The sequence below is a fragment of the Schistocerca piceifrons genome, chromosome X, assembly GCF_021461385.2.
Source record: "Schistocerca piceifrons isolate TAMUIC-IGC-003096 chromosome X, iqSchPice1.1, whole genome shotgun sequence".
Classification (NCBI taxonomy): Eukaryota; Metazoa; Arthropoda; class Insecta; order Orthoptera; family Acrididae; genus Schistocerca; species Schistocerca piceifrons.
In genome coordinates, this window is record NC_060149.1 from 412,512,474 (window position 1) to 412,528,736 (window position 16,263).

Genomic DNA, 16,263 nt, shown 5'->3' on the forward strand with positions numbered 1-16,263 from the left:
GCATGCTTCCATCATATGCTGTTCTGCTTTGTATCTAGCTTACAGTGATGACACAGCTCCCATCACCAGTCACAATCTGCTCCAGTAATGCAGGTCTTCATGATGCCAGAACAGGTGTTACAGTGCTAGTGCCATATGCAGTTCCTTTTGTGGTTTACTGAGCTTCTTTGGAACCCACTGTGTGCACATCTTAAGTGAACCCTTTTTGTCATACATAATTGACCACTTTGTTCCAACACTGGTCCCCACTATCACTGTCAGCATTAGCATTGTGACATGCTGATCACTTCTCACCAAGTCATTCACCTTATTGATGAGTTCAGCTGTGGTTACCATGCTTGCATGACTTGGTCTCAGGACATCGCTTGGACACTCCTTGCCTTCATGAAGATGGGCACTCCACTTTCTCACTGACTTGTCAGACGCATAGTCTCCCCAGTATACAACCATCATCTGGTGATGAATATTGGTTGGTTTAACTTCTTCCACAGTCAGAAACAGGATAACACCTCACTGCTCCTCAGTCATTGAATTTTGTGATGTGAATGCCATGATGTCCTCACGTGCACTGACACATCAAACAGACAGAACACACAGTTCCTATATTTCGTCTGTCCCATGAGCCTATGCATGTACACAACTATGCTAGACACTACATTTGCATCACTGGATGTCTCACTACATTATCCCAAAATAGGATTTGCAAATTTCAATTGATCTGGTTGTTAGAATGTCTTGTAACCTTTCTTTTCAACACTCCTTATACAAAGATAGGGGATATCATTATCCAACTATTTTTCTAATTCTGGCATCTTCCTCTACCTTATTGATGTTTATTTTTGTACTTTGGTTCTGATAAATTTGTTTAATCATTCTTCTACCTTTCTAGTGCAGCCTTACTTTCTTCATAGATCTAAAGAGTTGCTCACAGTTTGCATAGTCAAAAGTTTTTTCTGTGCCATTGAAGGTAAAATAAGTCCATATATTCACATCCATCCTTCCCTGCAATAGCATGCACAAGACCAAAATTGCTTGTCTTATTCCTCTGCCTTCTCTAAATCCAAATTGGTCTTCTCTCAGGTACTTACAGACCTTTCCTTTTATCAATTTACAAAAGCTGCACACTGCATTTGCATCCATCCCCTACCATCCCAACTTGTCCCAACTTGAAGTGGACAATTTTTAAAGACAGACATAAACTATCCCTAGAAATTCTATTAATGAAGTTTCAAAAAATGGCATTACTTATGACACTAGGAATGTACTAAAACCGTACATATTGCTCACATAAGGATTGTGAGGATAATATTACAATAATTACTGCATGCACAGAGGCATTCAAACAAGCATTCTTCCCATGCTCCATATGTGAATGGAATGTGAAGATACCCTAATAACTGGTATAATGGGACATACCCTCTGCTATGCACCTCATGGTAGTTTGCAGAGAATAGATGTAGATGCTGATGCAGAGTGTTTTGGAGGCATGGAATAACATCAACAGTGTTCGACAAGGTGGTCAGAAGCAGTCTGAAAAGCTTTTAATGGTATTGCAGAGTAGGTTGTGCTGATAAATAACTGTTAAGAAAAAAATTGAATAAGTTGTGCTGTTTCTGAGTTACGTAGCATCAAAGTTAGCCAATCAGGCCATTGAATATGCAAATTGAAGATACAATTTATTAGTGTCTGTTGTTCTCTTAGTGTAGATGACAGCGCACGAGACTGCTCAGCTGTTGGCTTGGGTTTGAGACTTGTTAGTATCCCATGTCCAATTTTTGTATTGCTCTTTTGTTCAGTTTCAGGAAACCAAACAAAGAAGAAATTTGGCAACAGTCTCTGGCAGGCCACTTGAATTTGCGCATGCAATGGCCTGGGTGGCTAAATTCAATGCTAATTAACTCGGAAACAGGACAACATATTGAAGTCTTTTCTTAACAATTATTTCTCAGGACAACTACACTGCAACACCATTACTAGCTTTTCAGACTGTTTCTGACCACCTTGTATAATTGGTGCAGTCAGGTGCCTTTCCTATCTTAGGTATAGTAATGGTTCTGCATTGTGTGAAGTCTTCTGGTTTGATTCCTCTTTCATAGGAGTCATTTATTACTCAAAATAATGTATGATAAATTTCTTCAGTTATATTTAACAAGCAGTACATCCCCAAAATATCTAACTTACTATGATGTTTGTCTCTCTAGCATGGTATGTGTAATAAAATGTTAAAAAAGTTACCTTAGCAGCATTTTCAATTCTGGTAGTTCTTTTCCTGGGACATCATTTACCATAGCTTCCATCCAGTGTGGCATAATATAATCCCAAATTTCTATGGTAATAACTTCATATGGTACAAGACAGAATAACCTATTTAAACCATCCTTCAGATGAGCTGTACGTGACACAAGCGTGTCCCTGTAAAATACATGTAAATGACAAAAAAAGGTAAATAACTATATACTGTAAAGCTAAAATGGAGTAACTTAATTTTACTTTAAATGAAAACAAAATATTCTTGTTGGATATAGATGCTCAACATTAAGATCATCAGTATATAACTTAGCAGTATATAATATATGCCTCATGTAAATTCATAGCACTAGAATGGAATCAGTATGGTGCTGTAGTTGCTCTGTCCCTATGAATTTTTTTATAAAATAAAAAATAAAAATAAACAGTATCATGTTTGAAGAACCAACGATTTATTATAAATACACAATCACTTAGTTATAGCACAGACATAGCCATAAAAGTGTAAATGGAGAACAAACACAGCCACAGCAAGTCACTCTTTCCATAACCTACAGTTCCTTGTGACAGTTACAGTGGTGCACACGTGACTACAGATTACTCTTGACAAAATAACACTGAATAATACCCAGAGGCAAAGCCCAGCAGGAAATACCAGTCACTGAAAGAGGAATATTTAGACCCGCAGTGTACATAATGTTCTGGCAATACTGCCCAGCAAAGAATTGATTTGCACTATCTCCATTTTAGTCATACCATGAAACTGTATGAGTCATCAGAAACAATACCATTGGCATCAACTAAGTGGTGTGCCCATGACATCTGGAGTTGAGCAGTTTTCATAGGCTCAACATCCAATTCAGTATCCGGTGATACAGCATTCTGCCCACATGACATTGGTGTGTATGGCCATTAGCACCCATACCTTTGGTTCAGTGGGTGATGGAGGGATGATGGAGCCCCATTATTGTTCAGCTGGTGTAGACCTTTGTTGTGCACTGACAGTATTCTCTTGATATTTGTTTCATTGGTAAGGGCTAATGGTATCTCAGTATTGCTATTAACTTAATGTGGGAGGTCGATGGCCAAATTGATGATATTGTCTTAGGGGATCTGCTGATTGTCCATGTCTCATGTACCATGTGAATGAGTAGCAATGAATGAGGTAACACCTGAAAATGTGTTGGTCGATTCTAGTATGAGTGGTGTGCAAGTACAGTATGCTTCTAGTTGGTAATGGTGCAGGGCAGTCTGGTACTGACATATGTCAGTGGTACAATTTTCATGATGGCTAAGAAGGTACAGACAACTTTCATATGTTCTTGATGTGAGATGGAGGAATTGGTGGTTGATATAACCACAGTGGGGCATTGCAAACAGTGCACACTGCTGAGCCCTGTATGCACGAGGCTGTCTTCTAAGGCATTTACTGTGACTGCAGATGACCCTAGACACTTCCCAAAGATTCTATACCATTCTGCTGAGCCAGGTGAAAGGGCAATAGGCAATGTAGGTACCAGCATGATGGTGACATAGGTAGCAGGAATAGCAGTGTAAAGGATACCAGCTATGAAGGATCTCTGCTTGGCTTCTGTCACTGGCTAATGCACAAATGTATGTACCAGGTGATCAAAAAGTCAGTATAAATTTGAAAACATAATAAACTACGGAGTAATGTAGATAGAGAGGTAAAATTGACCACACATGCTTGGAATGACATGGGGTTTTATTAGAACCAAATAAAAACAAAGTTCACAAAATGTCCAACAGATGGCGTCATTTGGTGATGATCATGTGCTCAGCCGCCACTTTCGTCATGCATGGCCTCCCAGGTCCCCAGACCTCAGTCTGTGCAATTATTGGCTTTGGGGTTACCTGAAGTCGCAAGTGTATCGTGATCCACCGACATCTCTAGGGATGCTGAAAGACAACATCCAACACCAATGCCTCACCATAACTCCGGACATGCTTTACAGTGCTGTTCACAACATTATTCCTCGACTACAGCTATTGTTGAGGAATGGTGGCAGACATATTGAGCATTTCCTGTGAAGAACAACATCTTTGCTTTGTCTTACTTTGTTATGCTAATTATTGCTATTCTGATCAAATGAAGCGCCATCTGTTGGACATTTTGTGAACTTTTGTATTTTTTTGGTTCTAATAAAACCCCATGTCATTCCAAGCATGTGTGTCAATTTGTACCTCTCTATCTACATTATTCCGTGATTTATTCAGTTTTCAAATTTATACTGACTTTTTGATCACCCGGAACATAAAAATATCATGATCTCTCATTACAAGGAAATGAAGTTGGATATTATTTTAGACATATAAATTTATATAAGGCAGACAAGTCATTCTGCCTCATCGTTAGTTTGAAGATGAAACTGAGTCGATCTTGAGTGGATTATTTTACTTTGTCCTGGAAAGTTTTTGAACTGTTGTGATACAAACTGAGACCTGTTACAAATTTAAACTGCCATGATCACAATATTGTGATCAAGATGATTCAAAATTTATGATAAATAATATAAGTCACTGTGTTCCTCTCATCTGATGATATCAGGTCTCACAAATAAACAGAAGTCCATTACCAGACACAAGTGTCTGCAGTGGTCCATTAATTGCAAAAATCTTGGATAATGCCTTGATCACAGATCTGCTGTAGTGTATAGTCTCATGTTGATCACATATGGAAAACTAAACAGTGTGTCCATGACAAGAAGGTACAATGATTTGAGGAATGATTCTCCATAATCAGAATCAATGTAGTGTGCCACGAAGGTGAAGGGGTGAAGACCGAATTGAGAAATTTAAGGGTTCTAAGGGCATGGCTGCAATGTGAGCATTAAATTTTCTAAACCAGCTGAAAACCCCAAGTAATGACATGCCAATAGGTAATATTACGTATTCTGGTTATCATCCAAAGACCCTTTTGTGAAATGCCCTGTATATGTGGTCTTGAGTAGCGTGTAGTGATAACCAGTTGTCAGCCTGTTGGGCAACTTATTAGTGAGGTACTTCTGAGTGAAAAAGGTCCACAATGCAGGGCCCTGGTGGGCACAATTCTGTCACTAATGTTTTTCTGTACACATAGGGTCACAATTTGTAGCCCCTGCGATGGTTTGTGGCATTATGCAAAAATTATCTACATAGAACCAAGATATTTATCAAATTAGTACAAAAATTCCTATGTGTGTTCATAGCATCTGTCTTAGGATGCATCATAGCTAGATACGGTGATTTTTGAAAGCTTTGCTTCAGTATCTGAAAAGTGGGGTTCTATTCTTTAGATCTTCTGAATGTAACATATTTATGTCATAATTGATTTAGTAGGTGAATTAAACTGACTGTTTTAGGGGTGCAAATTGCTGCATTTATTTTTGTTTCAAACCTATTTCTTGTGAAATCATTTCTATGTTCTTTAGATGCTCCTATTGAGGTTTCCCAGTCTCAATGATATTGTCCAGGCAATTTAAACTATTTTAACTATCCTGGCACAGTTGCCCCAAAGAGCATTGAAAAATTGGGGACAAACATCTAAACCCAACAGGTAGCAGCTTGTATCCATAGTGGCCAAATAATGTGTTTATTAAAGTGATGTACCGCAACAATGTGTCTACCAGGAGCTCAATGTACCAGGTAATTATAGTTAAACTGACAGTGCTCCGAGTGCTGCAGTGCAGGCTGTATACATCGCAGGTGCTGAAACCCCATAGGTACATTCATTAATTGGTGTGCTTGCGAAGTATGTTGAAAAAAATAATAGATCCACTTTCTGCCCCCAGATGAAAATATGGCACTGTAAGCAGTCAGAAGGAGGGTGGGTGCAAGAAAAGGGAAGGAATGATCAAACACTTGACAGCAGTGGTTCTGGTACATTTATTAGTACACAGTCACAAGTTACAACATGAGTTCAATATGGTCTCCTGACTTACCAACTCGCTGTCATCATATCAAAGAAAAATGGGCTAAGAATGAAGGATCTTGTGAAACCACACCACACAGCCACATAAGATGGGTGCAATGGATTTTCCTGCACAACTCATGGTGGAGTAGAACCCCAAATGTAACAGTTCTGTGCCTTCACAGCACTATGCAGAGTAAAATGTGCCTTGTCCATCCAAAGAATGTTCCCAAACCACACATTATCAATTTTCATGTCCACCAAAAAAAATGAAGGGCAATATCAGAGTGTTGTAGCTTTTATTGGGGCTTCATATGGGGCACATTCTGAATCTTGTAGGGATACCAGAGTAAAATGTGCCTCAAAATCTTTTGAATTGTTGACCAGGGGGAAGAAATTCTCATGACATGGGCTGAGCACTGGTAGCAGAATTTGAGGCAAATGCTGCACGATCCACTACAGCTAAAGTAACTTCATCGACAACTGCAATGGGAATGCGCCCTCTCCCTCTCCATGCTGCACCACCTAATTCGCCTGTTTCTTCAAATTTCTTCATCATGTTCTTTAGCGCATTTATTCACATTGGGCCTCTTTGTAGCTGTTTCTATCAGTGATATTCCCACAATTCTGGGCTGCTGTTACCAGCAGTGCACCAGTTTCTTCTCAACAGCCATTGTGCTTTGCACAAAAAACTTAACCTTCTTAATCCTTTACACCAACGATCAATTCACAAATGAAATAAACACGCATCTTCAAGCGATTAACAGCATACTGGTGTCAAAGCAGGAAACATTTCACATTCTGACTGCTTACAGCGGCATATTTTCATCTGGTTGCAGAAAGTGGAACTACTATTTTTTTCAGTGTATTCTGTAAGCACCCTGATTAATGAACTTATCTATGATGTTTCAGCATCTTGCAATGGACACAGCCTGTACTGCACCACTCGCAACACTGTTAGTTTAATTATCACATCCTGGTACCTGTCTGCTAAGTCTACTTAGGAGAATTGTTTCCCCACTGTTGAAGTTCATCTGGATGAGTGATTGGGTAGGATTATGCACTAATAGAATATCCATTTGATTTTTCCACTGTAATAATTGGCACAGCCAAGCTGCTGGCTGTGATAAGCTCTATAACCTCCATACAGTGTAATCTAAGAGTTCCTGCTTCAGATAATCATGGACAGTAAAGCGCAAGGGTTTTGTCTAGAAAAATTTAGACAGCCTCAATGTGATGTGGGTTTTAAGGTGAGCTGCATAAGCAGACCTAGAGATGAATAGTGAGGCATACTTTTAATAGTGGATGATACTAAGTTTACAGAATTATGTGTTTGAGGAATGAAAGTCATGAAGGCATCCAAGTCAAAGATTTTAGTACCATTTCATGAGGTAACAATGATAAAGATAATGTTTCACAAGATATTTTTGGAAACACAGTCTTCTCAGATTTGTCATCCTACTGAAGCTACATTTTCATTCCAGAGGGGATAGGTTTGGTATCCCTGCCCAAGGATAATTCTGAGTGCAGCATCCTGTCAGAGATCCCAATAATTTTCAGTGACAGTTATCATGGCTGCCTGACAGAGGTGGATATAGCATGTCACCTGGGCAAAGCCTGTGATGCAGTTACCAGTGTATAGGAGGGCACAGGAGCTGCAGATAGAGCTGGCCCAAAAAAAAAAAAAAAAAAAAAAAAAAAAAAAAAAAAAAAAAAAAAAAAAAAACTGTCTTGTACACAACATACATACAGGTTTTGCTTAGGTTATTGAGTTGGGTTGTTTTGACTATCTTTCTCTGGTTATGTTAAGATATATTCACAATGATTTCTGCTTTGTCAAAAGCTTCAATATATGTTTCCTCTCACACTCTACAATTGCCAAGCTTCATTGTTCTGTTCTACAAGGGTGTGGTTCTCAGTCACCATAGAGTAAATCTGAGCATGATGTACATATTTCATCCTTAATGATGGATAGAAAAGTGGGGACAAGGATTTTCATTCCCAGTCATTTGCACTCATGCATCCAAAGGTCTTGAGCTTCGACAGCAGCAACTTTTGCTACATCAACAATGTCAACAACAACATCAGCAACAACAAATGTGACAATAGCCCGAGCAACAGCAGGAGCAGCATCACCAGCAGCTCCAACAACTGCTGGAGTTGCATGCTGATTCAGAGTGGCTGTTGTGTCTGCAAAACTAAGTGGTTTTGGTTACAGCAATATCTCCAGTCATTTGTTTTGATGAAGCTAACTAGAGCTGGGAGTTGTATTTACTATATTCTGGATTCCATTGTATTGCAAGTAAAACTCCTCATACTAAACAGTAAAGTTCATTGCTTTTGTCTTTGATTAGTTGCCTATATGCAGTTGTCTCAAATATGTGACTGCTCTCAAACCCAGTTCATTAATATTTCAAGAACCTTGTGAACAGCTGGCCAAATATTATGGCCATCAAACACACATTGTGGCATCTAGGTTGAAGTTTAACCAATGTTATAAACAGCTTGGGTTGCAGGCTGCAAGGTTTAGTGCATTGCCATAACTTTGTGTGTAAACAGTGCAGCATTTTCTATGTTGAATTGCTAATTAATGATACAGTTATGTGGTTAGCTCATGACAAAGAAGTGACATCTAGAGCACTGGGTACTTGAGACCCAAGCTTTGCTGACATGCTCAAATTTCCTAAATCATTTGAAAGAGTTGTCACAACCCGGCATACATTAAGTAATGAGTTAGAAGTAAGTGAAGTACCTCACTTCATCAATCACTCATCTAATGACATTCTGTTGCCATCATCTTCCATATTGTGACAGATGTAAGACTGTAGTTACTGATTGATCTCTCCCATCACTGAGCAAGAAACAGTTGCATACCCTTGGTCACAGCATCTCCCACACCATGGCATTGCATGAAAATACCCATAAAAGGACAGTCCTATAGTCATATTTAAAATGTGACAGGGACCACAAAAAAGTCACTGCTCCCACAGAGATGCAGTGGGTGTTTACTGCAACAAGGATTGACACTTGCATTTTGTGTGTCAGAAAACATCATGTTGATGCTCGTCATCACAATGCCATTTCATCAGCAGAGAAAGCAGTCCAAGAAAATCTTAATAGGCTGATGCTTACACTCACCATAAACATTCAGTTGGTTTTATTTCAAGTGGATATGGGAGCTGTATTGTCACTGCTCAATAGACACACACACAGGTAGCCTGAGTCACCATAAATGCAGAGACCCATAGGCAAGTAGTGTTCAGCTGCAAACAGGATATTTCTCTGTGATATCAGATAGCAGCAACAGCTATGTACAAAAATGTAGTGTGTGTACTGAAGTTTTTAGTAGTAGATATGTCTAAAGCTACTAACATTTTTGGACTAGACATTTTCACCTTGGCTGAGTTCAAAATTGTGTGCTTTGTATACCTAATGTCAGAAGCAATTCCATTTCAAAATCTACAGTCATTATGCACTAATTGTAAACAAATGTTTGAAGCATCATTAGGTTGAGCACAGAATTTTTGTTCACATATCTATAACACTGTCTGCAGTTCCTAAGTTTTGTAGAGCTCAATCAATGCCTTTCACCAAGGGGGGTGCTACGAAGACAGAATTAGATAGGCTTCATGATAAGAGGGTCGTTGCAAGCCAGTGGATGACACTCATGGTTTTTATTAAAAAACCAAATGGTGACAATTTCAAGTCCATGATAAATGCATACTCTAACATAGATTTATATCCAATTCTTTGTGGAGAGTACTTACTAACTAAGCTCACTGGGGGTCGCTGTTTTTCTAAAAGAGATTTAAGAGACTTACAACAGCATCTGGATGTGGAATTGCAATAGTTGTTAGTTCTTAATACACTGCTCAGTATATGTCAATACAAGAGGCTATCAATCTGAAATGGTATCTTCTCAGCAATATTTCAGAAATATCTGAAACTGTTATTTCATGGAATAATGTAATGTGCAAATGTATCTATATGGCATCATAGTAAAGAGGACTACATGTGAGTAAGACCTAAAAAAATTGCTGAAACTTTTTGAAAGGCTCCAGGGAAACACCTTGCATTTTCAGTTTGTTAAATACAGTTTATTTGCTCCCAGTATAAAGTATCATGCTCATATATTAAGTAGAAGTAAAATGAGGCTCACACAGGGCGCTTGTGGACACAATCACTAAGTCACTGGCACCAATATTCCCTCTATCACACCAGTCCATATTCAAACCTGGCCATTTTTGGCTCTAAACACTAATTATAGGTGGGGAGGCATTTGGTATCTCTGTTTAAGGCCAATATTGATATCAGTGATTGTCAGAGATCCTAAGAATCTCCAATGACAGAGTCATCCCATGAAACCTACCAGAGGTGGATGAAGAATGTTACCTGGGTGGAGCCAATGACACTATGATCAATATATAAAAGAGTGTAGCAGGGACAAAATCAGGGAACTGAGAGAGCTGTGTCCTTGGAGTCTTTTGTCTGCCATGCTTCAATAAAACCTCTACAAGTGTATGTGAAACAATGAATGCAGATTGGTGAGCCAGTTAGGCAAATGAGCATGGCAAAAATTTTGGGATCTGTGAATTCTACTCTAATTTGGAGGATCTTAGTTAAATAAAAAATTGTTGTACTTCATTTGTCTGTATGCCCAATCTGGCTGTTTAATACTGTTCATTCTTTCACACAAAGGTGCAGAAGCACACAAGTACTGGTGGAAAAAAATTGCGTATACTGATGGCAAGCGAATATATTTTTATTACAGGCTTCCCAACATAGTGTGAAAACTGGAAATCACTTAATTTTTTCCCAATTTGTAGGGATTGTATGCTCATATCAGCTTGTTCATCAAGATTAATTAGTACAACAAGAGTGGCGCTAGATCACAGCTGTTCAGTGGACAGTGTGTTGATTATTGAAATGGCAAGGTAACTGGATGCAAGACGACCATTGGGTTCATCATGATTTAATATTGGCTCTGTTGTAACAGCAACTGGGATGGTCACGGGGTTGAAATGACAGAAAGTGTGGCGGGACCTGCGGAGAGGCCCGCGAACAACAACACAATGGGAGAGGACGGACACGACCAACGAAGGACAGAACGAACAACAACAAGATTGAACAACAGAGTCACAGAAACCTAACAAACACATCCACTCATACACAGAACAAGAAAGTAAGTAAGCTGTATAATGTGAGGCAATGTGTCCACAGATGTATGCAAGATTAGATTGGCTGGCTGAGCAAGAGGTAGGGGCTTAAGTAGTCTATCGGGGGCGCTGCTATTGGCCACTGGAACCATGTGTTCCACTCTGGTGCCCTCACACTAAAAGTGGGCCAGGAGGTGTGCACCATTACAGCTTACAGCGTGATGGTGCAGAGACCTCTAGGGGTCTTCAACATCCATGACGTCTGGCGGGGATTCAAATTCCGCAGCACACGGTACCAGAGGCTCTCTGTTGAAATTACATTTTCTGTGACAAATACAGCTTTTCACATTTGGTGATTGAACTTACAAATACAAGAAGTGTCATTTACCCTAGTGTGTATTATCTGAAAACACTATTAAAAGTGAATAATATAGTTGAGTAATTAAAGGTATAAAATGAATTTGGTTGCCACTAGTGTGGAGATATCGTCACTCCACTGTGGTATTGAGCATGAGCCAGAGCTCATGCTACATCAGGTGAGCTGAGGGAGGACTATGTGGACTTAAGCAATGCATCAGGCATTATCAGCTGCCCAGCTGTTTCAGACAGTTTTGGCCCCTCTGCAGATATCATTCTAAATACTGTCTGAAGATCTGCAAAACTACTCTTCAGCGTAGTTTCTGAGAAGCTGTTTTAGGGGTACTCTCAACAATGAGAACTGTAAATTCCAACTATGCTTCTTCTTTTGAGTGAATTTTGCCATTTGCTAGTATTTCTAATCAAGAAGTCAGTGGTGGTAGTGAAGTAGGAGAACTTCCTATTACCCTTATAACTGGAGACTGCATACAGTGTGTGGTGTGCGTACTGTAAGACCTTCAGTACACACACCATCAGATTATTTGACTTGTCGCTCTAACAAAGTAGGCGAGTGTCAGCAATATGTCTTGTGGTCTTATTGTGGTGTGTTTATCTTCTGCCATTAGGTCAGACAATAGAAATGTCACTTGCATGCTTAGAGTAGCAGATTGATGGTAAGCAACTTTAAACAGAACTTGATTAATTTTCACACACATTTATTAAAATAATAACAAGCATAAAAATTACTTAACTTTGTTCTGGATGCTATTTACAATTGCCAATCTGAAGTTCCTTTGGTATTGGTATGTTAATCTTATTCTCACATATATCTCTGATACTTGATAAAAGTGTCTATACATTTATCTTCATGGCTATATACAGGAATATGGTAATCTTATTAGGCGCAGACTGAAACTTGACTATAGACTGGTACAGACTAATGCAGACTGGTACAAACTGGTGCAGACAAATGCAGACTGACTAATCTGAGGTTTTTTGCACTTGTTATAATACCTCGCGTGTTCACGTACCACCGCGCGAGTGTGATCCGCGAGGAGAAAAGGTTCTACATTAGCAGCAATCTCATTGGCTGCGTTACATATTAATATGCGGATTGGTGGAAGCAGAATTTGGTCCGTCTCTATGGCAGCACCATCTCGTAGTGCAGAGACAGATGAGCACTGCGGGGAAAAAACCATGTAGCACAAGGTCATTGTCAATAGATAAACCTGAGAGTTTGTTAAAACATTGGCTGATTGACAAATGAGAATGTGGCAGTTCATAGCAACACTAGATCTGCTGTAGGTGTATTTCCACATAAACTGGCACTGGCAGGTGTATCAATTGTGTCACCCCTAGCAACCTCACCAGACGTATGCATAATTATATCTAGTGATCCTTCAATACATCCAGAGGGATTACATGATCCTTTCTCCCTTGAATCAGGCCATAGGGCCAGAAACATCATGGCTAGTGTGAAGAAGAATGTAGTGTGCTGCAAACACTGCTAACTTCAGATGTTGCCTGCAGTAGAGAATCCATTCCCATTTCCAGTGTCAGTTAGGCAGGGAGCAATGTTTGTTTGCGCCTGCAGCTTGCTGCTCATTCCAAAGAATGCTATGGGTCTGATATCAAACTCAGTGCAGACCAGGGGACCTCCTGCTTATTGTCCAAGTCCAGATCAAGAGGGGTGACGGACAAAAGGTGGAGAACTGATAATGTTAGCCACCCACCACCTGGGTTGTCCTCCTGGAATCAAACCCCATGTCTGCTGTTGTTGGCCCTCTGGGCAGTCAATGTAGGCTACTACCAACAGTATGGCAAATATGGACATGGGTCTTGTGTCAGAAGACAGAAATGCAGCTAGTTCTGATGCTGGTTAAGGATGCCTCAAGGTGTGGCCACAAGGACCAGCTGGCAGTCTTGCTGGGTTGTGATAGAGGCACTTATCCAGCCAGGCATTTGTCCAGTGGAGATGCCAACCTTAAAAGTTGTGGCTGAGTCTCCTTCTTGTACTGATGGAGGCTGCAATAAATATATAAGAAGGAATAATGCAGGCATCTATACAAAACTTCCACTGGGTTTCAATCATGGATCAGTATCACCTGGTAAAAGGATGGAAATGAAACCAGTGCAGAAGCAATAGGCCTGAATGTTAATAGTTCTCCAATCTGTACATTAAATGTTCATACAGGACATTCAGCCATGCCATTTGAAACAAGGTATAAAACCACTGAAAACCAGGAGATGCAACCTGCCATACATTATCAGTGACAAGAGATAGTGGGCACCTTGAACATAATAAATAGTGGCCAGGACCTTAATGATAGTCTCCATTGTGATCTGTTGCATTTTGATGATGTATGAGAAATTAAAATATGCATCTAATAACATCTAAAACATGGCCTCACTTAAAGGACCTGCAAAATTTGTGTGAACCCACATTTGATTAGGCATAGGCCAGGGCTAATAGACTTGAGCCAATGCAGGTTGCTGCATCTCACAAGCTTGGTGTTGTTGAGCCACATGCACAGTAGTCTCATCAATCCATGACCACTGACTATGTAGCTGGGCCAAGTTCTATGTTCTAGAAATTTCCCAGTCTGCAGGGCTTGCAATATACAGAAGCACAGAACCTTCAAAATCATGACTCAACACCGACTGTAATCTTGATTCTATAATGGGACACTTTAGAAAAGATGAAGGCCATGGTGTCATAAAAAGAAACGGTTGACAACTTTGCTGTTAGAGCAAATAATGGACTCAGCCTTCGCAATGCCAGATTATGCCCATCTGACAGTGAAATGTGAACTGAACAATATTTTGAATTGTGTCTCTTCAAATTGAGTGTTTCAAGAACAAAGTGATTTCCCTTCGAACATGTGTTTAGCCACCCACCAGCATGCTACGTCAGTTACTGTTGGGCCATGTGCAATGCCACCATTACTACAAACCACGCCAGATCCATTCCGCACACATGCTGTTCCAGTTGTGTCCAATTTACATGCCCAATTCAGTGTTTCACATAACATGGATCCCTTACCTTGCCTCAGTGGCCTGCATCCTTGTTGTAATATTGTTTCATTAACAGTACAGAGCAACCCACCGCCTTGAAATTTTAGGTGGGTCAGATGCTTCTGAATCTAACAGCAAAGACTTCTCATTGTTACAATCTTATTGGTATACAGTTGTTAATGCTTTTTTAAATAATATGAAGCACATAATATATAAAGATTTCTCTGAGGTTACAGCGAATTGAATGCTTAATAATTGTTAAAATGGTTCTGTATAATTTGTTACTACCTAGTTGATGAGACTGTAATTTATACAATGCAAATGTCAAAGTAAAATAAAGAAAACTAATACAATGAGCATGGTGAAAATAATTTGCAGTATGTAGAGGGAAGTGATATACTGTATTTGGATGTGTAATACAGTCTAAGTAGCGTGTTAGTTGATAATGGCCTATTTCTCCCTATACCAGATGAGAAGGCTTCGGTACAACCTTGAACAATTCTCATCTGAAATGGTTTGTGCTAATTTATGTTTACACAGATTACACAATACTGATTGAGCACTTCATGCAGAAGTGCTTAACTCATGACTTTGCAGCCGAAAACTGGAAACTGTGTACTGGAGCCCATGACTGTGCCACGTAGATGGCTCCCTGTAAGCGCCGCTCAGCAACACCATTACTGGTGGAGCAGTATGAAATGCTGAAGTCTTCTCCATACAGAGAGGGTGAAACAAATGGCCCTACAGCTGCTGCTAGACCATTAATGGCCACTAAGAATAGAGATACACTCAATACAGTCCTGTGGGACCCCGTTCTCCTTGGTATGGGGGGAACTATGGAAGGCAACAACTTGGACACGGAAGGTACGAAGAGACAGGAAATTCTGTGGCCCGCCACATGCACTACAGGCATATTATGCATCAGATAGTTTCCACACGGATGTCGTTCTCAATCTCCCCCCCCCCCCCCCCCCACTGCCCCCCTCCCCTCACTTGCGGGGGTCCCCATTTCCGGTTGACAAACCGCCTGCCACTCCCACAGCACCACCTGTGTCTGCTGCACCGGACTCTCAGCCTGTTCCAGATGCAGGTCGTTTCCATCCAGCACTCATCACTCATGGTCCAGTTTCTGGGCCCCCCTCATGTGCCATCCATCCGCCCATTTCCATGATACCGTCTGTGCTTGCCGCGCTATGTTTTCGTGACACACAGTCAACTATGCCAGCTGCTGCCACTACAGATTCGCCCACCTGGTTTAAATCTGGGCCTACCACGCCGGCCTCTGACTTAACCTCAGTTCAGCTGCTACCCCAGAAGGCACTGAAGCTGCCATCGTTACCCCCTCCTTGCCGCCTGCTGAAACTACCACCCTTATATGAGGACAACTCGGCTTCGTGGTTTGCACTCGTCGAGCGTCTGTTCAAGTTACATCATGTGTCTGATGACAACTCAAAGTTTCTCTGCCTTATCACACACCTCCACAACCACTTGGATTTGATTTGTGACCTGCTCCTTTCATCGCTGCCTGCACCAAAATATGAGTTTGCAAAGAAGACTATAATGGAACAACTTGCCTGC

The 16,263-nt window shown here is 40.4% G+C and overlaps 1 protein-coding gene across 1 annotated transcript in view; it reads right to left on the bottom strand.

Moving 5' to 3' along the window:
• LOC124723145 (protein unc-79 homolog) overlaps nt 1-16,263 on the bottom strand; it is an 868,025-nt gene that overhangs the window by 669,914 nt on the left and 181,848 nt on the right. Inside the window, exon 11 of the mRNA XM_047248336.1 lies at nt 2,236-2,412. Within this exon, the coding sequence (XP_047104292.1) occupies nt 2,236-2,412 (177 nt within the window). The remainder of the gene's footprint in view (nt 1-2,235; nt 2,413-16,263) is intronic.